The sequence below is a fragment of the Geospiza fortis genome, unplaced genomic scaffold (assembly GCF_000277835.1).
Source record: "Geospiza fortis unplaced genomic scaffold, GeoFor_1.0 scaffold114, whole genome shotgun sequence".
NCBI lineage: Eukaryota > Metazoa > Chordata > Aves > Passeriformes > Thraupidae > Geospiza > Geospiza fortis.
This window is the reverse complement of record NW_005054383.1, coordinates 1,063,756-1,089,987: the sequence shown is the minus strand read 5'-3', so window position 1 is coordinate 1,089,987 and position 26,232 is coordinate 1,063,756. Positions and strand designations below refer to the sequence as shown.

At 55.9% G+C, this 26,232-nt stretch overlaps 2 protein-coding genes across 2 annotated transcripts in view; one reads left to right on the top strand and one right to left on the bottom strand.

Annotated features, from left to right (window-relative positions):
• The window catches only part of MCRIP2 (MAPK regulated corepressor interacting protein 2), a 4,745-nt gene extending 1,863 nt beyond the window's left edge, over positions 1 to 2,882 (top strand). The window contains 5 exon segments of the mRNA XM_031060426.1: positions 5 to 148; positions 1,015 to 1,101; positions 1,104 to 1,289; positions 1,500 to 1,601; positions 2,437 to 2,882. Of these exon segments, the coding sequence (XP_030916286.1) occupies positions 5 to 148; positions 1,015 to 1,101; positions 1,104 to 1,289; positions 1,500 to 1,601; positions 2,437 to 2,507 (590 nt within the window). The 3' untranslated portion in view covers positions 2,508 to 2,882.
• A 627-nt stretch (positions 2,883 to 3,509) lies between these two features.
• The window catches only part of ABCA3 (ATP binding cassette subfamily A member 3), a 26,829-nt gene continuing 4,106 nt past the window's right edge, over positions 3,510 to 26,232 (bottom strand). Inside the window, 27 exon segments of the mRNA XM_031060446.1 lie at positions 3,510 to 5,989; positions 7,196 to 7,269; positions 7,374 to 7,561; positions 7,955 to 8,125; positions 8,291 to 8,478; positions 9,427 to 9,621; positions 9,746 to 9,880; positions 10,162 to 10,334; positions 10,804 to 10,962; positions 11,203 to 11,422; positions 11,894 to 12,098; positions 12,991 to 13,264; positions 13,755 to 14,058; positions 14,896 to 15,088; positions 15,235 to 15,333; positions 16,299 to 16,449; positions 16,732 to 16,942; positions 17,214 to 17,369; positions 18,130 to 18,284; positions 19,018 to 19,147; positions 19,474 to 19,620; positions 20,772 to 20,953; positions 21,577 to 21,750; positions 22,580 to 22,700; positions 23,220 to 23,336; positions 24,026 to 24,285; positions 26,193 to 26,232. The exon segment at positions 26,193 to 26,232 is cut by the window's right edge and continues 111 nt beyond it. Coding sequence (XP_030916306.1) covers positions 5,858 to 5,989; positions 7,196 to 7,269; positions 7,374 to 7,561; positions 7,955 to 8,125; positions 8,291 to 8,478; positions 9,427 to 9,621; positions 9,746 to 9,880; positions 10,162 to 10,334; positions 10,804 to 10,962; positions 11,203 to 11,422; positions 11,894 to 12,098; positions 12,991 to 13,264; positions 13,755 to 14,058; positions 14,896 to 15,088; positions 15,235 to 15,333; positions 16,299 to 16,449; positions 16,732 to 16,942; positions 17,214 to 17,369; positions 18,130 to 18,284; positions 19,018 to 19,147; positions 19,474 to 19,620; positions 20,772 to 20,953; positions 21,577 to 21,750; positions 22,580 to 22,700; positions 23,220 to 23,336; positions 24,026 to 24,285; positions 26,193 to 26,232 — 4,554 coding nt within the window. The 3' untranslated portion in view covers positions 3,510 to 5,857.

Genomic DNA, 26,232 nt, shown 5'->3' with positions numbered 1-26,232 from the left:
GCAGCCTCGGGGGCCGCGGAGCCCACGCGGAGCCGGCGTTCCCCTCTGCCCCCAAAGCCGGGGCGACGCTTCCTGGTGAATTCCAGTGTCCCGCAGCAGTACCCGGAGCTGTTGGCAGGGTGCTGTGGGGTATTCCGGTGGCTGGGAGGTGCTGATGGGATCCCTACGGAGACCCTTTCCCGACTGGAGGCCTGGAGTCACAGCACACCCAGGCAGGGTAGTGGGACCCCACTGGTTCTGCACGTCCTCTCCAGCTCCAAGAAATGAGCTGCCCCCCACTACCCCCCAGTTCCTCTCCTTCCCAGGATCCCTGGAATTCCCTGGGGTGGCTTCTGCCACGCTGCCCTCCTGCCTGCCCAGTGCCCCTGGCTATGGGGGCTTGAGAGTGACTGCCCTCCCCAGCCCCTGCCTGCAGATCTGCAGGAGCTGCCTCCTCCCAGCCTCTCCTGCCCTCCAAACCCACTCCTAGGGCCCCTTAGACTTTGCCCCATGAGGAACGTGGCTGTTGCAAACGTGTCCTGCCCTAGAGCTGGGCAGAAAAGCCAAAATACTGGAGTTTGCCTTGAACGTGCTCCCAGGTCTCATCTCAAGTCTTGCCTTTAGCTCTGGTGAGTGTTGCTGCATCCGGGCAGGGAGTGGTTGAAGTGCCCCTCACCAGAGGGGATCCCAGCTCTGAGGAAGCCTGACCTGCTCCCACTTTTCAGAGTGTGAAATCCCAGTCCTGGGGCATTTTGTGTGCCCCATGCTGGGGCCAGAGCTGTTCCTGTGAACCTGGGTGTTTGATCTGCAGAGGATGGCGCATCCCCTGTCCAGTACCTGACTGGATTTCACTTCCATTTCCTGATATTCCTGCAATTTTGGTGGCAGATTCTTTATCTTAGGGACTGCACTTGGTGCTGGACTGGAGGATGGGTAGGAGATGGGCAGCTGGTGCTTTTCCCCAGGGAGGTCCCCTTGCACCCCTCCTGTGTCAGAATCCCCTGTCCCTGGGGGCTGGGTCCCTTTCCATCCCAGTCCTTGGGGACAGGGCTGGGTGGCTGCAGCTGTGGGTGAGTGTGTGCGCTGTGGGGCAGCCCAGGACACCTGAACCGCCCCAGTTCTTGCTGGGGTGGGCAGAGCTGCCTGTGCCCTCACCTCCCCCTTGCTTCCCTCCCTCCACAGCCCAGCACAGAAACTCGTCTTCAACAGAGTGAATGGCAAGAGGCCCCCCCTGCTGCTGCAGCAGATCTCAGCCCCTGAAGAATGTTACACCCTGGCCCACGAGGAGAACGTCCGCTTTGTCTATGAAGGTGAGGGCAGAGGGTCCCTGGGGCAGCAGCCAGGGGAGCTGGAGCAGATGGAGCCCCTCCCAGCACCTACACCGTGCTGGGGACATCGGTGGCAGGCACGGAGTCCCCAACCTGGGCACTCGCCCTCCTTTGCTCCGCCTCCTGCTCCTGTCCCGCAGCCCCCGCGCTGGGAGCCGGTCCCAAACCCACCCAGCCTCGTTCCCCCCCCAGCCTGGCAGCAGGTAGAGCAGCAGCTGGACAGCAGCCGGAGCGGGGAGAGCGCCTGCGGCCCCGTGCAGTACGTGGAGAAAACCCCCAACCCCGGACTCAAAAGTACGTGGGAGTGGTTGTGGCCCTTTGGGGTGCATCAGGCTCGGGGTGCAGGGAGTGGCTGTGGGCTCAGCCTGCACCTGAACAGAGCTGTAGTGGAAGGAGGAGGAGGATCCCAGTGCTGGATGTGCCAGAGGGGCTGGCTGGGTCTGTCCTGCTGGTGCTGAGGTCACTCTGGGGGTGCTGGGGGCACAGCTGTCCCCAGGCACTGGGGTGGGGATGTTCCACTGCATCCCTTGGATGTTCCACTGTGTTGCTGACTCCTCTGGGATTCAGGCTCTCTCCTGCCACCAAGGGGTTCGGCATCATGCTGGAGAGAGAGGAGCTGCCTGTGGGAACCTGCTTCTCCTGGGGCCAGCAGGACCAATTGGGCTTGGAGACAACACTTGTCTGGTGGCACCTGGAGTCAGCAGCCTTTGGGCTCTCACAGCGGCCGAGAGCTCCCCAAGGAAGAGAATGTCCCTGTAGCTCCAGTCTGGCCTTTTGGGGACATGGCACAGGGGTGGAGGAGACCTGGGGGTGTCATTAGATTGGAGATCAGGGAAAGGTTCTTCCCTCCGAGGGTGCTGGGCACTGCCCAGGCTCCCCAGGGAACGGGCACAGCCCCGAGGCTGCCAGAGCTCCAGGAGAGCTTGGACAGCGCTGCCAGGGATGCCCAGGGTGGGATTGCTGGGGGGTCTGTGCAGGGCCAGGAGCTGGGCTGGATGATCCCTGTGGATCCCTACCAGCTGAGGATATTCTGTGATTCCATGGTTATTTTTTCTGGGGTTTGGAAAGGAGCACCCAGAGCTCTGCTCCTGCTCCAGCTGTTCCCCTCTCTCCCTCCTGTCTTTCTCAGACTTCGTTCCCATCGACCTGGAGGATTGGTGGGCACAGCAATTTCTGGCCAAAATCGAGAACAGCTCATAAAAGGGAAGAAAAGGTTGTGTTTGGTTTCTTTATAAGAGAAACGAAGCTGCGAGCACCTGGTGACAGCCCAGCATCGGTGGCGTTTTTGAAGCGTTTTTAAGACGCCCGAGGTGGAGTGAGCCAGCCCAGAGCACCGGACCACAGCCATGCCCGGCCCCGCGCCCTCCCCGTGCCCAGCACAGGAGCAGCGTGCAGCCCCAGCCAGGATTCCTTAAGTGCCAGTTCTCGGCCTGCTGCAGCTCCTGCAGCCTCCAGCTCCAGGGACACTGCGGTGCCACGCTGGGGGCGAGGGAGCGGCTCCCCCTGCAGCCACGGGAGGCCAGGGGGTGCTGCAGCAGCACCGCCAGACAATAAAGCGCTGAAACTGCCCGTGGAGCCGCGCTTGTGCCATGGGGAACAGGGGAAGCAGGGGCTGCAGCATCGTGGCCCCTGGAGAGGGGATGCTCCCAGCTGACTCGTGCCTCAGTGGGAACCTGGCTCCTGTGGATTCAAGGGCTTGGAGCTCCTCTTCCTTGCAGCTGCATCCTTGCCCCAGTGCTGCCTCATCTCCTGGGGCTCAGCCAGGGGCTGGTGCTGTCTTAGGTGATGTTTGGGATTGGGAGGGGCATATGGGAATCTGCAAGGGGGGCTGAGCGCCCTGGCTGTGCTCCAGAGCTGGGCTGCAGCATGTAGGTGGGCAAAGCTGCAGCAATGGGAGCGCCAGAGCCAGCTGCCCACTGCCATGGAAGCCAAAAGGCTCGAGGTCTCCTCCTCACCTGTGGTCGTTTGGGAGAGCTGAGAGAGGATAGTTGTGGCTACCTGAAGTAACAAGAATGGGGACCCCAACTTCTGCTTCTACAAAAAAACTCCTCAGCTGATGGGCTTTTCGAGCCAGACTGAGCTCTTCTAGTTCTGGTTTGTAGGACACCCCTCTACCCCCATGTCCTTCTCCCCAAGCAGAGAGCAGGAGGCCAGCACAGGCTGAATAGAGTCTGAATCGAAAGGAGGCCAGCAAACACCCACTGGAAAAAAAATCATCTTTATTATTCCTATGATGGGAACAACAACCACACTGCAGCCAGGGGGGAGTAGAAGCTGGCCAGGAGCTGTGTTGCTTCTCCCACCTGGGAGGCCAGAGCAGTGCCAGCAGCAGCTGTGCCCCTGGCACCTGCCCATGGAGCACTCCTGGTCCTGCTCCCAGCCCCAGGCTGGCACACCTGGCACTGTGGCTGTGACTGAAATCGGGAGCAGCACCATGCACAGCCCACAGTGCCTGCCTCGCTGCCAGGCAGGGTGTTACAGCCCCTGGCACAGGGCAATGCTGCTTCCATAACACCTTCATTTAGGCCAGGGTGGCCCCAGAGTGATGGAGAGCTGGGGCCAGGGGATGTCATCCCTGCCCTGGACTCTCCCCCCAGCTCTGCCATGGCATCATGGGCAGGGTGGGGTTAAGCTGCCTCCGTGTCCCCACCCAGCACCAAGCCTTGCAGGGGGCACCAGAGCCAACAGGACATGGACAGTTACTGCTGTGCTCAGGGCCCTGCCAGCCCACCCTCCCAGCAAAAAGCATCCCCCCTTTCTCTTCCCTCCCTGGGAAAGTCCCTGCTGCTGGGATTCCCCCCTGCATGGTGTCCTGGCAGTGGCTGGCTCTGCTGCCCACCAGGATGCTCCCAGGGTGCAATCCCTCCCTGCCAGCAACTCCGAAGGACTCCAAGATGTCTAAGCAGGCCATTCACCTGCTGGCTGCTGACTAATAAAAGCACACATCTTTAAGATCCAGGGAAATTCTTAGTAACATGATGCACCATTGTTCTGAACAACAACATTAGGCAAAGGAAAGAAATGGAACAAGAATAAATGAGTCAGTCACAAGGAAAAAAATGAAAACCCAACCCAAAAATATAACCCAACCCCTGACAATGCAATCACTGGGAGGGAATCGGCCCCCCTTGCCATAAATATTAATTATGTGCAATTGTGTGTAGTACTATAGTGCAAATAGCTCTGCATTGATCATGGGGCAGCTCCCAAGGGGCTGCCCCAGGTGACACAGGGACTAGTTAAGGACAGACAAGAATCAACACAGATTTCCAACAAACAAACAAAAAAACCCCCAACCCAGTCACTGGGAAACTCCAAAAAGGAGTTGCCTCCTCCAACTGGGCCCAGGCAGGGCTGGGCAATGCTGGTGCCCAGCAGCATCCTGGAGCCAGGCAGGGGCAGGACAGGGCCTTTGCTCCCTGCCTGCTGCTGGCACAGCCTGGTCAGGGGCAGAGAGGATGAGGAGGAGGATGCAGGACAGATATGGTCAGGTTGGAGCTGTGTGGGGTGTAAAGAGGTGAGCTCAGCAGGACATGGGCACAGCGAGGGCATCGCTGGCTTCAAACTGGTCCTGTGGCTGCACAGCACAGTGTGGGGCGGTGCTGCTGGCAGAACCCCTGCATGGGCACAACACAGAGGCCAGCAGCTTCCCTGGGCACCCTGTGACACTTCATACCCGTCCTACAGAGCACCGCCAAGACCCTGCAGCACCTCTCCCTCAACCCACAGCGTCCCCAGGGACCTTGTGGCACCTCTCACCCATCCCTGCAGTGTCCCTGGGCACCCCTCACTGCCTCCAGCTCTGGCTCCCAGCCGTGCCCATCACGTGCTGTTCTGAGGCCGAGCTCTGGGCATTGCTCCATTGCTACCTCTCACCCAGTGCCAGCTCCTGGCACCACAGCTCCCCCTGCACAGCTGGGGCCAGAGCCAGCTCCTCGAGCCAGGCTTGGCAAGCAGGCAGGAGGAGACAGCTTTCCCTAGCGCTTAAAGGAGACAGAGCCTCCTCTTTCCCATGCCAGGCAGGTGCCAGACAGGAGCTGAGCTGTCCCCCCCTGGCTGGACACAAAGTACTCCCAGGGGCGATCCCAGCACATCTTGCTGCCCCAAGGACGGTTTGGATCTGAGCTATGTGACAGCCTCCTGCTAAACCACGAGCAACCACCAAACAACACAGGGACATGCGGGTGAGGAGCGCGGGGCGCGTCCCGCTGGGTGTGAGCCACCGGCAGGGAGGAAGGGAGCACAGGGGATCCTCCTCTGCCATCCCAAGTCCAACGCCCCTCTCCACCCATCCAGGCTCTCCTGGTTTTTTGGGCGGATGTTTTTGCTGTATGGATGAAGAAGGCTGGAGAGTGGCAGTGTCACATGCGCACACACACGCACACCCACGCACGCCCGGAGCACTGGCAGCCGGGAGCGCTGCCATCCCCTCACCCCTCGCTGGGAAGGTTTACATTGATACAGTATTTAAGACACGCCGATATATAAATTACTGTCTCTATATATACTATGTATAGGCTGAGGGCCAGTCCGTGACAGGGACCAGGGGCTCACTTCCCTCTGTCCTCTGTGTAGTGCTGGAAGCGAGTGAAGCTCATGAAGACCTGCTCCAGGGAGATCTGGCTCACCGAGTAGTCCTCCAAGCGATACTTCTCTTTGGCTTTCTCCAGGGCCCCAAAGACCTGCAAGGGAGGGCAGGGACAGGAGGCAGCGTGACTCGGTGTGGGGGGGACTCCTGGGACCACAGGGGGAGCCCCAGGCTGTGACAGGGAACCTCCTGGCTGTGGCAGAGAAAGCAGAGAAAGCTTTTTTCTCCAGGGAGACCCAGGAAAATGACACCTTCCCTGGCAGGAGAGTGGGGGGAAGCCAGGAGTATCTGACACCATTTAAAAACATACGCTATGGATATGATTGTTTTACACAATTATATGTGATAAATGCATACATATATACAAATACATACATATATATATGTGTATATATGTATTTATATATATATATACACACACATATCTTGGTTTGAATCCCTGCCCAAGGCTTCTGCTAACACATTATATATATAAAATATTTATATAACATAGAAATAACACTTAGGATACTATATGCACTATACATAACTATCTGTATCTAGCATACACATCATTTTTATATTGAGCTACATATGATATACATATTGATAAACTCAGTCTCTAGTTTTTATATGATCCTAGACATAGTTTTAATATACTCTGTATACTATGTACTGTCTCTATATATACTCTATAGACTGTACTACATACTTGATATAAAGAGTATATACTCCAGAGTATATAATCTCATAGAGTATTACCTATACCATATACCCTATTGAGTACATATTATATATTGTATAAATACAATATACAGAATATGATATACACTACCTCCAGTGCATGTAATATACAGATATATATATATACACACTTAGATACTGCATATGAAAACTATCTATATACTATGAATATCTCTCTATGTATTCACATGTATTCACATATAGATAATGCACATGTAGACAGTATATACAGAGAGCTATACTAGGTATACTCTATAGCTAACTCTGTATACTGTATGCAGAGGGTTACATACTGTATCTGTACTGTGGGGTTTTATCAGTGTCCCTGGGCTAGGACCCCTCAGGATCAGTGGCTGGGGAGAGCCACTGCCCACAGCCCCAGTGGGACCACACTGAAGCACTGCCAGGGGGTTCCTGGGGCTGAGGGGCAGGAGCAGGGAGCTGTCAGCACGGGGAAGTTGTGCCCACCCGTGCCAGGTTTCCACAGCGTAACACAGCGTAGGGAGAATGCACCACCAAAAGCAAAGCACCAGGAACACGGGAAGGGCCAGGAGAAGGGTTCCCAGTGCCCCCTTACCTGTGCCCAGCTGAGGTTCTTGTTGGTCAAGTGGTAATGCACCATGCCCTGGTGCTCATGCTTCAGGACACTGCCTGGGGAATCGAGCAGGGAGAGGCTGTGTTAGGGAAGGTGCTGCAGTTCACACCCAGCACCCTGCCCCTGCTCCAGGGGCAACCACTCCAGCAGCTCGCGGTACCTGGGAAAGTCTTCTCCACGAAGGCCTTGAAGGCCTGCAGCTCACCCTCCTCCTCGCTCCGGGTTTTGGCCAGCAAGGTGTATCCACTACCAAACTTGCTTTTGAGGTGCTGGGGGCTGCCCAGGCACTTGAACTGCCCATTCACCATGATGGCCAGTCGTGTGCACAGTGCCTCGCACTCCTCCATGCTGCAGGAAGGAGAGGACTCATTCAGAGAATCCCAGGATGGTTTGGGCTGGAAGGAACCTTAAAGCTCATCTCGTTCCACCCCTTGCCATGGGCAGGGACACCTTCCACTAGAACAGGCTGCTCAAAGCCCAGTCCAGCATGCCCCCAGAGATGGGCCAGCCACAGCTTCTCTGGGCACGTAAGCACCAAGACACGAGCAGAAGCTTCTGGGAAGTGGCTGGAGCTGTGTTCCCTTCTCTCTGGACTCTTTGAGGAAGGAGATTTGGGTAGAGCCAGCCACTGGCTGCAGGCAGTGTATGCCCACCCACCAGGCCCTGGAAGTGTGTCCTATCCCTTGGATCCCACCACTCTCCCTGATCTCTTATGCCAAGCCCTGCCCAGCCAGGTGTCACCTGTGGGAGGTGAAGATGATGGATTTGCCACACTCCCGTGTCCGTGTCACTGCATCCCAGAGCAAGCGCCGGGCCACGGGGTCCATGCCAGTGGAGGGCTCGTCCAGGAAGATCACAGGGGGGCCACCAATGAGGGCAATGCCAGCACTCAGCTTCCGCTTGTTCCCACCGCTGCAGAGGAATCACAGAACCATTAAGGCTGGAAACAACCTGCGAGATCACCAAGTTCAACCTTCAGCTGAAAATGGGAGACAGGAATGGGGACAGAGCCCCAGTAGGAGCACAGGGAACACCAGGCCAGAGGAGGGACCGCGGTTTGCCCAGGCCTGCTCTCACCTGTAGGTCCTGATGAGCTTGTCGGCGTGCGGCTCCAGGAGCAGCCCCCGCAGCATGTTCTCCACGCAGCTGCCGATGTAGCGCTCGGGGATGCCGCGCAGCCGCGCGTACATGCTCAGCGTCTCGCGGCCCGTCATGTGCTCCAGCAGGGCGTCAAACTGCGGGCAGTACCCGATCCGCTGCTGCACCTGCAGCCCAGAGCAGCACACGGCAATCAGCCCACGGGCAGGGCTCCGAGCCAGGGGTGTCTGGGCACCCACGGGCCTTGCTGCTCCTCCCTGAGGTTTTGCTCAGTGATGGGAACTGAGCCGCAGCTCTGAAACCATGGGGGGAATGAGAGGGAAATGCCCCCTGGAGCAGCTGGGCTGACAGGGATGGACAGATGTGTCTCTGGACAGCAGCTGGGTGGGCTCACAATGCCTCTGCCAAGATGGTTCCTCACTGTGAGGGACCATTTTGGGGTGCGCAGGCTCTCAGAAGGAAAGTGCTGGAGGGCTGGTACCTCCCCAATGTCCTGCTCACTTCCAGGGACAAGAGCATGAGAGAAGGCAGTTTCAGGGAAGGAAGCAATTTGGGGCATCCTCTCAAGGAATGTTCTTCATGTCTGACCTTGTCTGGGATCCCGATTCACTTAGGACTTGGACTTGATGGTCCTTGTGGATCCCTTCCAAATCAGAATATTCTGTGAAATCTGGGGCAGTGGTAGAGGAAGGACTAGACCAAAAGCCTAACCCCTGCTCATCTCTTGCTCTTCCAAAGGAAGTGGGCAATTCCCAGCAAGGAGACCCCTAGCAGAGGTCTGGAAAGGTTTGATACACTCATTTTAGAGACGATCCTCCAATATTTTCCACATTTCCAGCTGTGGAGGTAAAATCCTTTGATGAAGGGTTTGCTACCCTCAGCAGGTTTGGTCTCCATTTGTATCACATCTGTAATCCCAGTGGAGAGGAAACTGCTTCCACATGGCCAGATAATGGAGAGCTGAGCCAGCCAAGGACACAATGTCCCTGGGATATTTATTGTCCTTGCCTCTGGAACTGCAACCATGTCCTCTTGGAGGCATCTGCAAGGTGGCTCAGCCCAGGCAAACACAGGATGGTCTGCAACACCACCCTCACCCCCGCAGCCTTGGGTACCTTCTTGATGTTGGCCAGAATGCTGTGGCCATCCACAAAGGCGTCCCCCGATGTGATGCTCTCGTCACCTGTCAGCATCTTGAAGGTGGTGGTTTTGCCCGCTCCGTTGAAGCCAAGGAGACCAAAGCATTCCCCTTTGCTGACAGCCAAGGAGATCCTGTCCACTGCCAGCAGAGACTCCCGGCTGTCGTAGACCTGGAGGAGCCACACACGTGCCACGTGTCACTGCCCGATGGCACGGCAAGGCGGGCGGTGGCTCTGCCACCCCGAGAGGACACGGCTCAGATGGCAGCAGGATGCTCAGGCCACCTTGCCTCACCTTGGTCAGCTCCTTGATGACCAGAGGGCTGCTGAGAGACGACAGCAGTTCTGGTGGTGACTCCAAAACCTTCTTCCTCTCATCTGCCACGTCCCTGTCCTCTGGCAGCATAGACACCCTGTTCAGCAGCGCCACCTGAACACAGGGGGAAAACACACTCTGTGTCACCTGGCTGCTGGAGGATGAATGGGCTCCTCCAGTGTCCCCCACCCTGGCAGGATCCATCCCTTCCATCAGCTGCCTCTGGAGATGCCTCACTCCCTTGGCCAATCCATACACTTAACAGCACTGGCTCCTCCAAGCTCCAGGGATGCTCCCTGGGAAGATGATTTAGGTGATGAGGGCCTGTCTCCAGCTCACAGGGACTCCTGGGCTGGGCTCGGAGGGCGCAGCTCCCTCCCACGTGCTTCACTCACCCATTTCCGCCGCCTGCAGATGCCACAGACCAGAGTTCTCAGCCTCCAGAGAAGGTTTGTCTCAATGAGGAAGAGGAGGAAGAGGAAGGAGAAACCCTGGATGGCCAAGGAGGTCAGGTACCGCCCAATCCCAGGGGTCTCCCAGGAAAAGTAGTTCATCTGATAACTGATATCTGAGGAAAGATGGAACAAAATCAACTCCAGGACCAATCCACACTTTGGGGAGGGGCAGATAAACTCCAGAGCCCAAAGCTTTGCCAGGCTTATCTTCATCCCACACTGGCTCCCTGCCCACAGCTCTTTCCAATGCTTCCCACAGGAGGATTTGGGTCTGGAGGGGATCTGGCAGAAGAAACCCAGGGAGGCAGGCAGAGGACACCAATCTTGGGATTGGGATTTCATTACTCATCTCTGAAACTTTCCCTAGCACACATTTTTCCTCCAAATCATGAGTAAGGTGATCCAGTTAAGGAATTTTCTCCTATGTATGTCCTAATATGCTGCCCAGTTTTTGCTCTAAAATGGTACCTGCAGCTACTGCCCAGGCAGAGGCCCCATGACACTGCCCAGTTCCACCATCCACCCCACACAACCCCCCAGTGATGCTGTGGGGGCTGGCCAGGTGAGGATGTAGAGACTCACTGAAGGCCTTGCAGATGAAGATGGCTTCAACAGAGGAGGTGCAGAACTGAATGAACTCGTAGTTCTGGTAGAAGTCACTGATGCACTGGCCCAAGCAGTAATTGGGTAAGATGAGAAAAACTTTATCCAGGGTTTTGGAGAGGTCCACCAAGCCCAGCTCTGAAAGAGAACAGGTGGATCAATGAATTAGAGACTGCTGGTTTGGGAGAAAAAACCCTGATACCTGAAAAACCCGAAGCTTAGAGGGAAAGCAAACATATTTTGTCGCATTTAATGAGTGAGAATGGACTGTTGTAGTGTTTGATGGCTATTGTGGGACCAGCCCTGGGGTCAGAGAGCCCCCCTGGGGGCTGGACCTTGTTGGTGATGGCTGGGCAGGTACAGAGGGCAGTGACCCACCTGGGATGCTCATGATGGTGACGGCGAGGAAGGTGGCGGTGCCGGAGAGGATGTTGAAGATGGTCAGACGGGTGTAGGCCGTGGCTGCCACCGAGAAGAAGAAGCTGAGGAGGTACATGAGGGGGATGATGGCCCAGCCATAAAGGAGGAAGATCAGCATCACGTCAACGAGGTGGCTGTCTTGGGTGAAGGCTTGCACGTTGAAGGCTTGGAATATCACCTGGGGCACAGCAATGTGGGGAGAAGGTACATTTGGCTTGACCTCAGGCAATGTCTCCTTATCCCAGTGGCCCAGGGTAACATCAGCACTGCACTGACCCAGACAGCTCCTCATGGATGGGTCCTACCAGCAGCCCATGGCTGCTGGGGAGCCATGGGGAGGCCCTTTCTGCAGACTGGGATGCAGAAGGGCAGATCTGAGGAATTCCTCTCCAAGATCCTATGGATTTAACATTTTCTAGTCCCAACAGCAAAGAGGGAGGACAGAGGACACTGCCAGAGGACACTGCCCCAGCTGGTTGGCTATGGTCCAGCTCCCAGCAGGACCAAGGGACAGCTTTCTAGCAGGTCCTTTCTACAGAGACATTGCCAGTGGTCTTGTCCTTCTCCCTGCACCCACGCACATCCCAGAGGAGCAGCGCCCAGCACTCCCACTAATGGGGAGGGCATTGGGCTGCCAGGGGTGACTCACCAACATCAGAGCACAAGGGATGAGGAAGTTGATGATGTCCCAGAGCAGGGCAGAAAGCCAGAAGTTGACCACGTACACGCCACTGACGAACTGGACGTGCTTGGCCTTGATGGCGCGTTCGCTGACCAGCAGCAGCGCAAAGGTGCTGGCGAGAGAGGCCATCCCATACAGCAGGTTGATGGCAATGGCAAAGCCAGTCTGGCCTCTGTGGGGACAGGGGGACACGTTAGGGCAGGGACACCTCAGCAAACCAATGCTGAGGCTACACAGGGACAGCATAGAATCATAGAATAGTGTCAGTTAGATGGGACCCACAGGGATCATCCAGCCCAGCTCCAGGCCCTGCACAGACAACCCAACAATCCCACCCTGTGCACCCCTGAAAGTGTTGTCCAAATGCTCCTGGAGTTCTGGCAGCCTTAAGACCATGACCATTCCCTGGGGAGCCTGGTCAGTGCCCCAACACCCTCTGGGGGAAGAACCTTTTCTTGATTTCCAGCCTACCCCCCCCCTGATACAGCTTCAGCCATTCCTTTGGGTCCTGTCTCTGGTCACAGAGAGCAGAGATCAGCACCTGCCCCTCTGTTGCCACTCTTGAGAAAGCTGTGGCCAGCACACCCACACTGGGCTTCTTGAAGAGGCTACACTTGGCCAACATGCTGAAGAAACACTCAAGGGAGACAATCATCCCCCAGGCACAGCCCACCCTGCACACCACAAGCTCCTTGCTGCCTTGGTGAGGTCCCAGACATGGCCCCTCTGTCTAGGTGAGGTTCAGAGGCCCTGGATGTGGGGTTTTGTGAAGAGCATGGCCACATGGCCTCCACTACTATGAGCACCCAGGAAAAATAACCCCAGCCATTATCTTGATGGGAACAGCCAACTCTGAGATGTGCATGGGGTGACGTGGCTGCCAGGCTCAGCAGGGAAGTCATCTCCACAGCTTTGCCACTCTGACTTCCTAAGTGCAATCACAGCTGCATTTGGGTCTGAGAAGCTCCAGCCTGGTTTCTTCACTGACTCCAGCACAACCAAGCCAACCTGCATCCATGGGAGCCCTAGCAGGAAAGCGAGCCCTGTGCCATCACCACACGTACTCCATGAGCTGGTCCTTGGCCTTCTCGGTGATGTTGCGGGGCTGGGGGTAGTTGGTGACGATGATGGAGGCGTTGGGGCCTGCCAGCACCCTGAGGATGGCGCTGTCAGCCAGCATGAGGGCGGTGGCCGGGGAGTGGTAGGCCTGGTTGTTGAAGAGCGCCGTGACCAGCGTGCGGTTCCCTGCGGCCTCGAAGGAGGCGGCTGCAATGTAGTGCTCGTTGAAGGCTCCTCCTTCCTCGGAGGCTCGGGAGATGAGGTACTCCTCCAGCCCACCTGCCAAACACCACCGCTGTTATGGGCAGGCTCCATCACACCACTGCTAACTGAGGCCAACTGGAAAAGATCCCAAGCAGACTCAGCCCTGGTGGCCCACCCTAGTCCTCATCACAGAAACACAGCTCCATAGAATCTCCTGAGTTGGAAAGGACCCACAAGGATCATTGAGTCCAACTTCTGGCCCTGCACAGAACATCCCAACAATGCCACCATGTGCCCAAGAGCGTTATCCAAAGCTCCTTGAGCTCTGGGAGCACTGGGGCCATGATCATTCTCTGGGAAGCCTGTTCCAGTGGCCACAAACATGGGGTTGTGGAGAAGACAGCTCTGCTCAGATGAGGAGAGGTCCTGCCAATGACGCGGCACTCCCACACAGGAAAGAAAAGCATCAGATACGGCACAGCTGGGACCTAAACCACCCACACCAGTGGCCCCTGGACACCCCACCAGGCACCACCTGCTCCAGGGGCGCTCCCTGAGCCCTCACCCAGCACCTCCAGTGGCGACTGATGCTGGGCATCCAGCAGCTCCGTGTACTGCTCCGCCAGCCTCTGCGGCAGCCCCGCAGCGCCCGACACCGAGAAAGGCACGATGGTCTGGCCGTAGGGCTCCAGCGTCAGCCGCAGCTGGGACGAGTCCCGCGGGCCCGGGAAGGTCTTGGCCACGATGAGGGCAAAGGCAGTGAAGATCAGAGGCACGAGGAACTGCGCCGCCACCATCTTCCAGTTGCGCCAGCTGTACATGGCCCGCTTCATGAACATGGCGTAGAACTGCTGGCAGCACAGGTAGAACTGCGAGGGGAGAGGCCGGGTCATGGTGAGCCCTGCCAGCTGTGGACACGTCACCCCATGCAGCTGATGTGGAAGATGACCCCAAACCACCGCGATCTTTTATGCACCTGCCAGCCTGCAGCAGAATCTGCTCTCCAGCTAAGCCTATAAAGGGATTAGCAGGGCAGCCGCCCAGCTCCAGCTCATCCAGCTCCATGGCTTCTGAACGAGTCACAGTCACTTTGAGGTCTCAGGTGTTAAAAGCAGCTTTAGCCATGACCTTTACCTTCCTCCACCTCCCAGCAGCTGAGGTTCCCAAACAGGATTACTGCAGGGTAGGTGTCGGCCACAGCAACCGGGTGAGCACCTGCGAGTGCCCCGCCCAGCCCCTGCCAACACCTTCTGTGCTTTTCAAACCCAGCAACAGCCTCCTCCCCCTCTGCCTTTGAGACGTGCCCTTGAGAATACAAGGGACATTGATCACAGGCGCTGAGGCAGCGGGGCATGAAGGGCTGCCAGGGAACTGGAACATGAGCCTAGCGAGGGAAGGAAGATGGATTTTCTCATCTTCCTTCTGGAAAACCTCAATGATGGAACAACGGCAGGTGGAAAACCACATTAGATCACCTTGAAGAACAACTCGGATCCCAAGATAAATATGAAGAGTAACCCTACCAACCCCAAAAATCATTTGTCCTAATGATGCAGATTCCAACTTGAACTTTCAATTTGATTGTGGTTCCAAACCACATGCAACAAGAGCAACTGTGGGGAAGGCTCCACCTGGTAACCCTACTTCAAGCCCCTCCCTTCACACATCCTCTCCCGTTCCTGCTGCACTGACTCCCCAGCACTCACCCCGGTGTTGAGCTTGATGCTGGAGCAGTCCTCAGTAATGAGCGCCCCGCTGTCATCTGTCATGTCCGTCATGCCACTCAGGCTGCTGGAGTCATCCATTGCCCAGTCGTTGGAGCGTCTCTCGTGCTGGTACTGCAGAGCAGGCAGCTGGATGGCCTGGATATCCATGCTGGAGTCCACAAGCTTCCCAACCCTGTGCCAGGAGGGAAAGCAGGTAATGAAACAGATCCAGGCAGGATAGAGCTGTTCTGAGCTGGGGAAGCCAAAGCCAACGAGTGCCCTGGAGGGCTGTGCTGGCCATCACCAAAGCACACGGGCACTGGTCATCCCTGCACCTACCTGAGGAACACCTCCTCCATGGTGGTGACCGAGGCGCCGTAGCTGGCGATGCCCAGCTCCTCCCGCCTCTGCTCCAGCTCCGTGAACAGGGCCTCAAACCTGAGCAGAGAAGGGAGATGTCAGACACTGACACTTGTGGGAGGGGGCACTCAGGGGTAAAGACCCCCTGGGCATCAGTCCTGCAGCTGGCTGGAGTCTTGCATCCAGCCCCAGGGTGACCTGTGGCATTGAGCATGCCCCTGTCCCCCAGGGCAGACTTTGGGCTCCACTGGCTTTTCTTGCCTCAGCTATCACAGAATCATGGAAACACAAAAGGGTTTGAGTTTGGAATGGACCTTACTGACCATCTCATTCCACGCCCTGCTATGGGCAAGGATACCTTCCACTATCCCAGGGTGCTCCAAACCCCATCCAGTTTGGCTTTGGACACTGCCAGGGATGCAGGGGCAGCCACAGCTGCTCTGGGCACCCTGTGCCAGGGCCTGCCCACCCTCACGGGAACAATTCCTAATTCCCAATATCCCATCCATCCCTGCCCTCTGGCAGTGGGAGCCATTCCCTGGGTCCTGTCCCTCCATCCCTTGTCCCCAGTCCCTCTCCAGCTCTCCTGGAGCCCCTTCAGGCCCTGGCAGGGGCTCTGAGGTGTCCCTGGAGCCTTCTCCTCTCCAGGTGAGCACCCCCAGCTCTGCCAGCCTGGCTCCAAAACAGAGAGGCTCCAGCCCTTGGAGCATCTCTGTGGCCTCCCTGGACTTGTTCCAGGAGCTCCACATCCTCCTGCTGGTGCCTCCAGACTGGGAGGGAGCACTGCAGGAGGGGTCTCACGAGAACAGAGCAGAAGGAGACAATCAGTTCCCCTGATCTCCTGGGTCTATAGATCTCATTTCAGAGCCAGAACATCCTGCCTTGTGTGTGCCACCCTCAGCACTACAGGAGGAACTGAATCCCATTTTCCATGACCAGTGCTGATGCAGGGAGCAGCTCCCCTTTCCAGCAAGCCTGTGAGACAAGCCTGTGTGAAGACAAGGGACCCCCCAGGGAGGGGCAGCAGAGGACAATGCCATTACCTGTGGGTGCTCTCCTTGGGCAGGATGAAGGACAGCTCTGCCCCGGCGTTGCTCTCCATGGTGGCATTGGGCACGTACTGGCAGATGAGGCGGGAGATCTCTCCCAGGTTGCAGTAGGGCTCCTTCACCATCACCATGTGATATCCAGCCCCTGGGGGGAGCCGTGGGAGAAGGGAGGGAGGGTCAATCCCAGCCCAGCCCAGCCTGGGCAGGGGGCTGGAACAGAGAGGGATGCACAGGCACTGCTCTGTACCGGACACGGACACGATGCAAGAGCAAATGTGGGGATGGGCTCCAGGAGAGGCTGAATAGCAGGATGGGGAGCACCAGCCATCAGGCAAGGAACAATGGATCCCCTCCCTGCTCTCTGTACCCCTCCTGCTCCTCCCTGGCCAGGAGAGGACACGGAGCACAGCCTGCTCTGCTCCCATACCATATTTGCGCTTGAGGAAGAGCGAGGAGCCGCAGCACTGCAGCTCGCCCTTGGCCATGATGGCTATGCGGTCCCCCAGCAGGTCTGCCTCGTCCATGAAGTGAGTGGTCAGCAGGATGGTTCTGTTGCTCCTCTGCTGCTGCAGAAGATCCCACGTGGCTCTGCGGGAGGCTGGGTCCATCCCTGACGTTGGCTCATCCAGCATCACCACCTGCACCCAGGAGATGGGAGCAGGTCAGAAAGGGCTGGGGGAGGCCCAGCAGCACAGGAGGGGACAACCTCAGGGCCCAGGAGAAATCTCAGCCTCACAGCAATGATCTTGGGGAGCAGCTACCAGACAGCAGAGCCTCAGGGCACAACCCTCAGAGTGGGGGTGCTCCTGCCCACTCCCCGCTGTCCCTGCAGATGAGGAACAGCCTCAGAGCCCCCCCAAGGAGCTGCACTGGCCCCAGGTGCGAGGGGGGCCCAGCAAAGGCACCTGCCTTGGAGTCCCCGATGAGGGCGATGCCGATGGACAGCTTGCGCTTCATGCCCCCGGAGAGAGCCTTGCTCAGGGAGCGGCGCTTGTCCTCCAAGCCAAGGATCCTCAGGATGTGGCTGATCTCCTCAGGACACTTGGAGGCTGGGTATCCCTTCAGCTGCCAGACAGGGGAAGGGAGAGATGAGCCCACCTGCAGGGCTGCCAAACCCCACCACACTCCCTGCTCCACACTCAGACAGGAAAGTGGGGAAGCAGAGCTGCACTCCTGCCCACGCCTGCAGGAGCTGGCACAGCTGGCAGGGGGGGTTCCATGGAGTTGTGCTGTCTGAGACCCTCCACTCCTCCACCAGCCTGCAGATGAGGTGGGAAGAGGATGCAAGGGCTGTTCTGCTTATCATGGAATCATGGAATAGTTGGGGTTGGAAGAGTCCTTTAAGATCATTTAGGCCAACTGCCCTGCCTTGGGCAGGGATACCTTCCACTGTCCCAGGCTGCTCCAAGCCCCATTCAACCTGGCCTTGGACACATGCAGGGATCCAGGGCCAGCCACAGCTTCTGTGGGTAACCTGTGCCAGGGCCTCATCACCCTCACAGGGAAGAATTTCTTCTGTATATCCCATTTAACCCTGCCCTCTCTCAGTGTGAAACCATTCCCCATTGTCTTGTCATCCCAGGCCCTTGTCCAAAATCCCTCTCCTGTAGCCCCTGTAGTCACGGTGAGAGGCTCCAAAGACACCCTGGAGCCTTCTCTTCTCCAGGTGAACACCTCCAGCTCTCCCAGCCTAGCTCCAGAGCAGAGGTGTTACACCCTCTGACCATTTTTGGACCCACTTGATATATCTCACCACACTTCCCCACCCCCAGGAGCCCTCCAGTGCCTCCCCAAGGGCTGTCCCCCTGCTCAGTGCCAGGCTCACCCCTGCATAGAAGTGCAGGTGCTCTTCCACTGTCATGTTGTCGAAGAGGACGTCGTGCTGGGGGCACAGCCCCAGGCTGCGGCGGATCAGGACCATGTCCTGGGAGATCTCGTAGCCGTTGATGTAGGCCTGCCCGCCCGTCGGGGAGTGCAGACCTGTGTGCGCGGAGCTCAGGGTGACCCCAGTGCCAAAGAGACAGTGGAAATGTGGAGGGTCCTGACGAGCATCCCCCCACCCCACCAGCTTTCTGCCAAAAACCAGACCAGGTCTGTCTCGTGCTCAGGCTGGGGGACAACAGCTTCCTCCTGCTGCAGGACGGGCTGCAGGGCACCCACAGGTGGGAACTGACCACCAGTGCAGAAAGGAGAGGAACAGGCAGGTCAAACACGGTTCTGAGCCGTGCAGAGAGCCAGGCAGGGCCAGGGCAGAGTTCCAGGAAGGTCCCGTGAGCCCCCTGAGCTGCCAGGAGCAGCTCAGAGCAATAGAGAACAGAGAGGACCATCAAAGGTCATTGTGTCCTTTGTGCCAAAATAGGTACCCTGGAGCCCAGCAGACCAAGAATGACAAACACCAGTCCCACCTTATCTGTGTTACCATGGCAAAGCCTACAGAGAGCGATCCTGCAGCAGGTCCAGTCTCTTCTCACAGCTCTCCAGCACAAAACCTGGCTGCCATTTCACCCACTGGCTGATCCCACTCTTGTGGAGGGCTGAGCAGGGACCCCCATGCTCCTTCCATGCCCCTCTCACTACCCTGGCACTCCTAGCCAATGGCTCAGGAAACTGAAGGTGCTCCAAGGAGCTCAAAAACCTCTCCCCACCCTCAGAGATAGGGTCTGGCTCTTGTTCAAGGGTAAAGCCATCAGTTCCTGCAGCAGGAGACTCCTACCTGTGAGCATGGACAGAGTGGTGGTCTTCCCAGCACCATTGTGTCCCAACAGGACAGTGATCTGCCCCTCGTACATGTTCACTGTCAAGTCCTTCACTGCCTCTTTTGTCTTGTTTCCCACTTTGAAGACCTGTGAAGATCAAGTCCATGAGTTGGAGCTGTGCTTCAGGCAAGTGCCTCAGCTCCACCGAGCAGGCAAAGCCTGGGATGCTCACGGGGTGTTACCAGGAGACAACAGGTCTAATTCAGGTTAAATTCGGATGTCAACAAGTTAAATACAGATGTCACTGCACCTCTAAGTACGCAGCACTTCATCCCACCACAAAATGCAGCCAGCTCTGGGGAAGAGCCATACCCAGCCCCAGGGCAGCACAAGCATACAGAAGCTGCGTGCAGACAACAGATTTTACAAAACCAACATTATGGTGTGTTTGTGCCCTGCTGGGCAGTCAGTACCTTGGACAGGTGCTTTATTTTGATGCCTGACACGAGGTCAGCTGGTTCCTCCTCAATGTACTGACTCTTCAGGGCTTTCTCGGGGTCCTCCTCCTCCTCTTTCTCTTTCCCCACAACAGTCCTGGGCCGCCCACACCAGTACGAGGGCTGATAGAGGAAGGGAGAGACAGAAATCAGGCACAGGCAGAGCCCATCTCTTCATCCCAGCCTTGGCCACCCTCCTCCTCCCACAGACATCTCCCAAGGATCTCCCAGACCGCTCTCCTTGGCCTGGGAATTACCAACCACAACATCTTCAGCAGGCAGGGCTGACACGATGGAACAGCTCCTCCTGCCCTCCCCCATCTCTCCCTTACAGCAGGACTGCCTGTGCTTACACAGCAGCTCTTCCCCATCTTCATCTCCATGAAAAAATTCCACTGAGAAGTAAAATCACTCAGGCAGAATCATCCTGCCCAGGAGAGCCCATGGATGACCACCCCCTCCAAAACACCTGAAAAACACTAAATACAGCCTGGGGTCCAGCTGCTGTAGTCACAGCCCCTTTTTTTTGACGTGGCTCTCTAGGAATGAAACTAAGTGTTTGGGACCTTAAATCCTGGTGGGAATAACAATTCAATAACTCCTGGATGCAAAATCAGCTTTTGTCAATGGCTGCATCTCTGTTTCCCCACTCTGACTGCAAGAGGGAGTGAGATGCTGGAGTGAAACCACTCTAGGATGAGGAATTTGGAAGAGAGAAGGAAAAACCTCTCTATCAAATAACAAAGGCTCCATCTCCAGTATCCAAACAGAACACATTCTCCCTGCAGCCATGTAGCTGCAGTGCTCACTGCAGCTGCAGCTGCTGAGGGTGATGCCAAGTGTTTGGCTTGGCAGAGCGAGGGTGGCTCAGCTCATGGGTGACACCCACCCCCGGCACGTGGCAGCTGGCAGTGACACACAGGTCACCCATGCCTGCCTGCAAGGCAGTGCTCAGGGGTGTCAAATAGCTGGATGACCTGGTTCCTCCCACCTGGGGTTTCTCTCCAATGCCTTGGCTTGGGCCTGGAGACATTTAAGAACACCCTGCATGCCAGAAGTGCTGGGAAAGAGCTCTAAAGCCAAGATGACCTTCATCCACAGTAAAAATCTACAGCTGCATCAGCCTTTAGTGAGGACATGCTGCAGGCCCTGTGATTTTGGAGGCCAGATGGTGCCACCCTCGGCCATCTGGCTGGCCTACTGCACAGCACAGAAGTGGTGACTGCCCCAAGGGACGCCCCTCCAGCCCAGGGAGGGGTGTAAGCAGTGCTCACCGTGAGGAAGAAGTACCAGGGCTGTGGCACACCGTACTCGCCAGGGAACACAGCCTCCACGTACCAGGCCACCACACCATACAGCACCGAGTCCAGGAGCAGCATCCCCAGCACCTGGGCCAAGGTGAAGTTGTCATCCACGCTGACAGGCTTCATGAGGTCCCTCCACTGGATGCCAGTCCCTGCAAGGCACATGGGACATTGCTCCCTCTGCATCCCCAGGAGGACCATCTTCTCCGGGATTGGCAGAGAGCAGCCCCTCTGCCTGCTCACTGCTCCCTAACCAGGATCCCCTGCACAGCTCTATGATCCTCTGCAGACAGAGGGAAAAGAGGCACTGACCCCTCGAGGCTCCCCACCCCACCACGCTCCTTCCATGGCATTCTCTGCCACTGCCTGGGAAGAAACGATCCCTTCTCCAGCATCACCCCTCCAATCACTACAGCCACGCCTAGTAAATGCATGGCTCTGCATTGAACCAACAAATTTAAATGAAATTTTAAATTAAAGAAATTAATTCTTTTAAATTAAAGAAATTAAGGATATATATTGTGAAGGAAGAAATGCAATGGTTCCCATCCATTAGAACAGAATTCCTCTGGTAATTAAAGTGAGGATGGTACTTTGCACAGCCAAGGGGCACAGGTATAAGTTCAGAGTCCTGGTATGGGAGCAATCAGCTCTAGTAAGAAGGAAATTGCTTCTTCTGTCCAATGTCTCTCCACCAAGCCAGTGCCACCCCACCACAAATGAGGCTGACAGGAAGGGGATGCTGCTCTCCCCAGGAACAGATGGCCCTGCTCACCTTTCCCTTCAAACATGCCGATGAGCTGCGCCCCCATGGCCATGGCCACGTTGGAGATGAGGCAGGATGCCAGCTTCTGGCTGTGGGACATCAGGTCGTAGCGGGGCGAGATGAAGAAGTAGGGGATGTAGGAGAAGAAGTAGAGGAAGCCGCCAGCGGCGGCTGCAACGTTTGCTGCCAGCACAGGGAAAAGCGGGAGGGAGAACGTCAGGGTGATGCCACCCAGCACTGCCCACCAGCTCCCCACCCAGGGACGTTCCAGATTTGGGCACAGAGCATGGGTATGTAGGGGCAGCACAAGGACATGCCCACATCCCAGCAAGGCAGGAGCCTGAGCCCGACCCCAGCCCTATGGTGGGCAGCTGCAGAAGCCTCTGCCCATCCCAGAGCAGAATCTGGGGCCAAGCCAGCCAGATGAGGCCCTAAGACAGGAGCTGGTCATGCTACCAGGGAATGGTCTGGGTTGGAAGGAGCATTAAAGACCACCTTGTCCCACCCCCTGCCATGGGAAGAGACACCTTCCACTATCCCAGGTTGCTCCAAACCCCCTCCAACCTGGTCTTGAACAGTGCCAGGGATGGGGCAGCCACAGCTGCTCTGGGCACCCTGTGCCAGGGCCTGCCCACCCTCACAGGGAACAATTCCTAATTCCCAAGATCCCATCCATCCCTGCCCTCTGGCAGTGGGAGCCATTCCCTGTGTGCTGTCCCTCCATCCCTTGTCCCCAGTCCCTCTCCAGCTCTCCTGGAGCCCCTTTAGGCCCTGGCAGGGGCTCTGAGGTGTCCCTGGAGCCTTCTCCTCTCCAGGTGAGCACCCCCAGCTCTGCCAGCCTGGCTCCAGAGTAAAGGGGCTCCAGCCCTTGGACCTGCTCTGGTTTGGGAAGCAACAGTACCCACATCCCTCTCCACACACTGTGCAGAAAATGCAGTCAAAAATGGGAAGAAATGCCCCCTCCACAAGTCCAAGTGTCACTAACAAAAGGAGGCAGTGCAGGGGGACTCACCTCGTGAGAAGAAGGTGCTCACCATGAAGTTGAAGGAGATGGAGGAGATGGAGAAGATGGCGAGGAAGGTGAACACCAGGGTGGGGTCACTGTTGGTGAGCACTGCTCCCTGTTCGCTCACCTGCCAAGAAAATCTTGTAAAGCCCAGAGCTGCTGGAGCCAGCTGTGGCTTTAGCAGCACAGGCCTGATGTTCTCCAAGTGCTGGAGACAAACTCAGGTGGGTGAGGACAGCCAGAAACTCCCAGACCACTCCAGAGGGAGGAAATACAGATTGCCCTCGTGTGATGCAGGATCTAAGGGGCAGGGGATACCCTGGCCAACACCCAGAGAGCCCCCTTCTGCTTCTCCTGGTGTGGGCACATGCAGAGGGGAGAGCTCAAGGAGCTCCAGAGGCTGTGGGAGCAGGGTGGTCCTGCTCTGCATGCAGTGTCCCTGGAGCTCCCATCCCCACCTCCCTCTGGGGCTGTGCCCCCTGCCATGAATGCAACTGTGGGGCAGCACTGCTCATTTCAGTCTGGGAAACCCAAACTGCAGTCTTTGGAGGAGCCCTGGCACACCAGGACAGTCCCATGGCAGAGTGGCCCTGTCATCCCTGTGCCTTGCCAGCACAGAGTTTGTGGCCTGGGGACAGACGCTCACCTTGACACAGAAGAGCACGGTGACGAAGAACACGGACACCAGGAGGAAGAGGAAGAACATGAGGAACCAGGCACTCCAGTGCAACCAGTTGCTGAGGCCCATCATGTGCATGTACTCCTGTGGGAGGTCACAGTGTCACCCACAGCTGCACCCACACTCCCCGGGCACAGCCAGGGCAAGGCACAGGTGGCTTTCCCTCGTGGCACAAGCAAAGAGGAGGTGGCAGCCCCAGGTACCAGCAGAGTGCTCCTGCACAGCCACCAGCATGGTGTGGTGTCCCCCACCTCCCCAGACAAGGGCTGCCACCACTGGAGGAGTTCCCAGAGAGCTGAGCTGCGCCCAAACCCAGAGCAGGGTGCCAGTGGTGCCACCAGGGCCACCCAGCACAGGGCAGGACAGCCCATGCCTGGGGGAAGCCAAGCCCTGGTGTTGTAAGCACGTGGCCGCGCTCCAGCCGCCCCCACAGCACACGCACAACGGGTCTCTACATGCAAAAGGCAAAACCTTCCTTCAAACAGGCTGAACTCTTGAATCCACAAGCTCTGGAACCCAGACATGTCACCCTCTCTCCCAGCCCTGGAGAAACATCATCCCTGTGGTCCAGCACCCCGGGTTGCATGGCAAGGAGAGCCCAGCCTCCTCATGGCAGCAGGATTAGCAACATTCTTCCCTGGGGCTCGCTAATCCGCTGCCATCCCCACCTCCTGCTCACTGGCTCTACACCCAGCAGGGATTTTGTTCCTAATCTAAAGACATCATCCATTGGGAAAAGCTGCAGAGGGAGGGGAGCACATCCCAGCTCTCACCTTCAGCTTCTTCTCCTTCTCGTGGACGACGGCGCGGACGATGTTGAGCGAGGTGTAGGTGAAGCTGAGCATGAGCAGCAGGGGCAGCTGGTTCTGGATGGCCAGGAGGAAGAGGTCATTGACGTAGGCTGGGAAGGGGAAGCGCTGCACCACCACGGTGATGTTCTCCAGCAGGCTGGCAGAGCTGGCACCGGCGTGGTACTGCATGATAGCTCTGTCCACCGCGTGCTGCACCGCCAGGAATCCCTCCCGGAGATAACCTGCACAGCAAGAACCACACCAGGAATAGACATGGGGCTGGGGTTTGGAGGGACAAACAGCCTTTGTGGGAAGGATTACATGGGAAGCGGAACAGGGACTAAATCTGGAGCGCAGAGGAAAAGCAATATAAGCATCACTGTGACACGGGGGACTGGGGAAGGATTGATACCACAGCAAATTTACTGAATCACTGGTTTGGCTTGGAAGGGACCGTAAAGTTTATCTTGTTCTACATCCTGCCACAGGCAGGGTAACCTTCCGCTAGACCAAACCAGGATCTTGCATAACCATCATTTAGGAGGAGCTGCCAGGAAAACTCTGTTCATGGTTGCTGTCCTGCAGTATGGCTGTGACTTTGTTATGGGGAGATTCTCTGTCACCATCAACCACCACAAGTCCCTGGGCTTGTGTTTCTCCCCTTTTTCTTTGTAAACCAGAAGAATAAGCAATACTACACAGGTTGCAGTCAGAAGAAGTATATCCTATGACTCACACATGTGGTGTAAACTTTTGTGCATTAGAAAACACTGCAAATATTTTAATTTCCCAGCAGCATCTCCCAGGTGGGAAGGGACCCAGAAGGATCATGAGGCCAACTCCTGGCCCTGCACAGACACCCCAACAATCCCACCCTGGGCATCCCTGGCAGCGCTGTCCAAGCTCTCCTGGAGCTCTGGCAGCCGCGGGGCTGTGCCCATTCCCTGGGGAGCCTGAGCAGTGCCAGCACCCTCTGGGGGAAGAGCTTTTCCCTAATTTAAACCTCTCTTGACACAGCTTTAGATAACAAAATCAACTTAAAATAGTTTATTTTTAAGTGGAATTGCTGCCAAATGTTACCTGAACAGGAACTTAAATTCTCTTACAAAACCCCAAATGAACATCTTGAAAGGCAGTGGGCTAAAATGACCCACAGAGAGAGAAGATAACAGTGGAATTATGAGATTGGGAACTTTGTTTGATATTAACTCATGTACTGAGCAAACACTCTGGGGCTCTGCTTTATTTACACACTGTGAGCAAAACCTGTTTGCCCACTTCCTCGCCCTCACTCTCCCTGGACACTGGAATTGAATACAGAGAGAGAAATCCCACTGAGGGAAATATTCCCTTTGCCACCACAGAAGGAGCTCCCAAAAGTCCAGTCCTAAGCCAGCACCAGCTCCAACAATGTCCCTGTTGGCTCATGCTCTGCCAGTGGTTTGGCTGCCCTTAAACCCGCAAACCATAGAACTGCTCTATTTACTTTTCAAGTACTTAAGCAGAACAATAAACACAGGGCGGTTTGGATAGTGATATAAAATTTCCATTAAAAATTGAAATGGGAAAAAAATTAAATTTTAAAATGATTCATGCACATTAAAATTTATTCTTATCCAATCCTGCTCAGCAGAGGTGCCCAGAGGCCAAGCAGTGCCCATGAAGCCACACAATAAAATTTAAATAAAGGATAGCTATAATATAACAAATATAACACAATTGTAAAAATAGTCCAATTACATCTAAGTAATCAATAATAATTCAACAAAATAAAGACATATAAATATATAAATAATAATTAATTATTTATAATTTATATATGCACAAAACTGAATATAAACATCTATAGAAAAGCATAACCATTTAACTATTTATATATTCATAAAGATTTATATGTAAATTTTAACATTTTAATATATATAAAAATTTAATTGCTTGTATATATAAAATAAATATATGCTTATAACAAACAAATATTTAATTGTTCGCCTTATACAGATATAAATTTAATGCTGGTATAAATATAAATCACTACTTCATTATAATTAACTGAATTTAATAATTTCTTTTAAATGAACCTATTTCTTAAAAAGCTCAGAGCTTGCCACGTGCTGTAGGAAGGTGACCCCACATCTTGGGCTGTGCTCACCTGGTGTGCCCCCATCAGCAAACTTGGCCTCGCGGGGCCC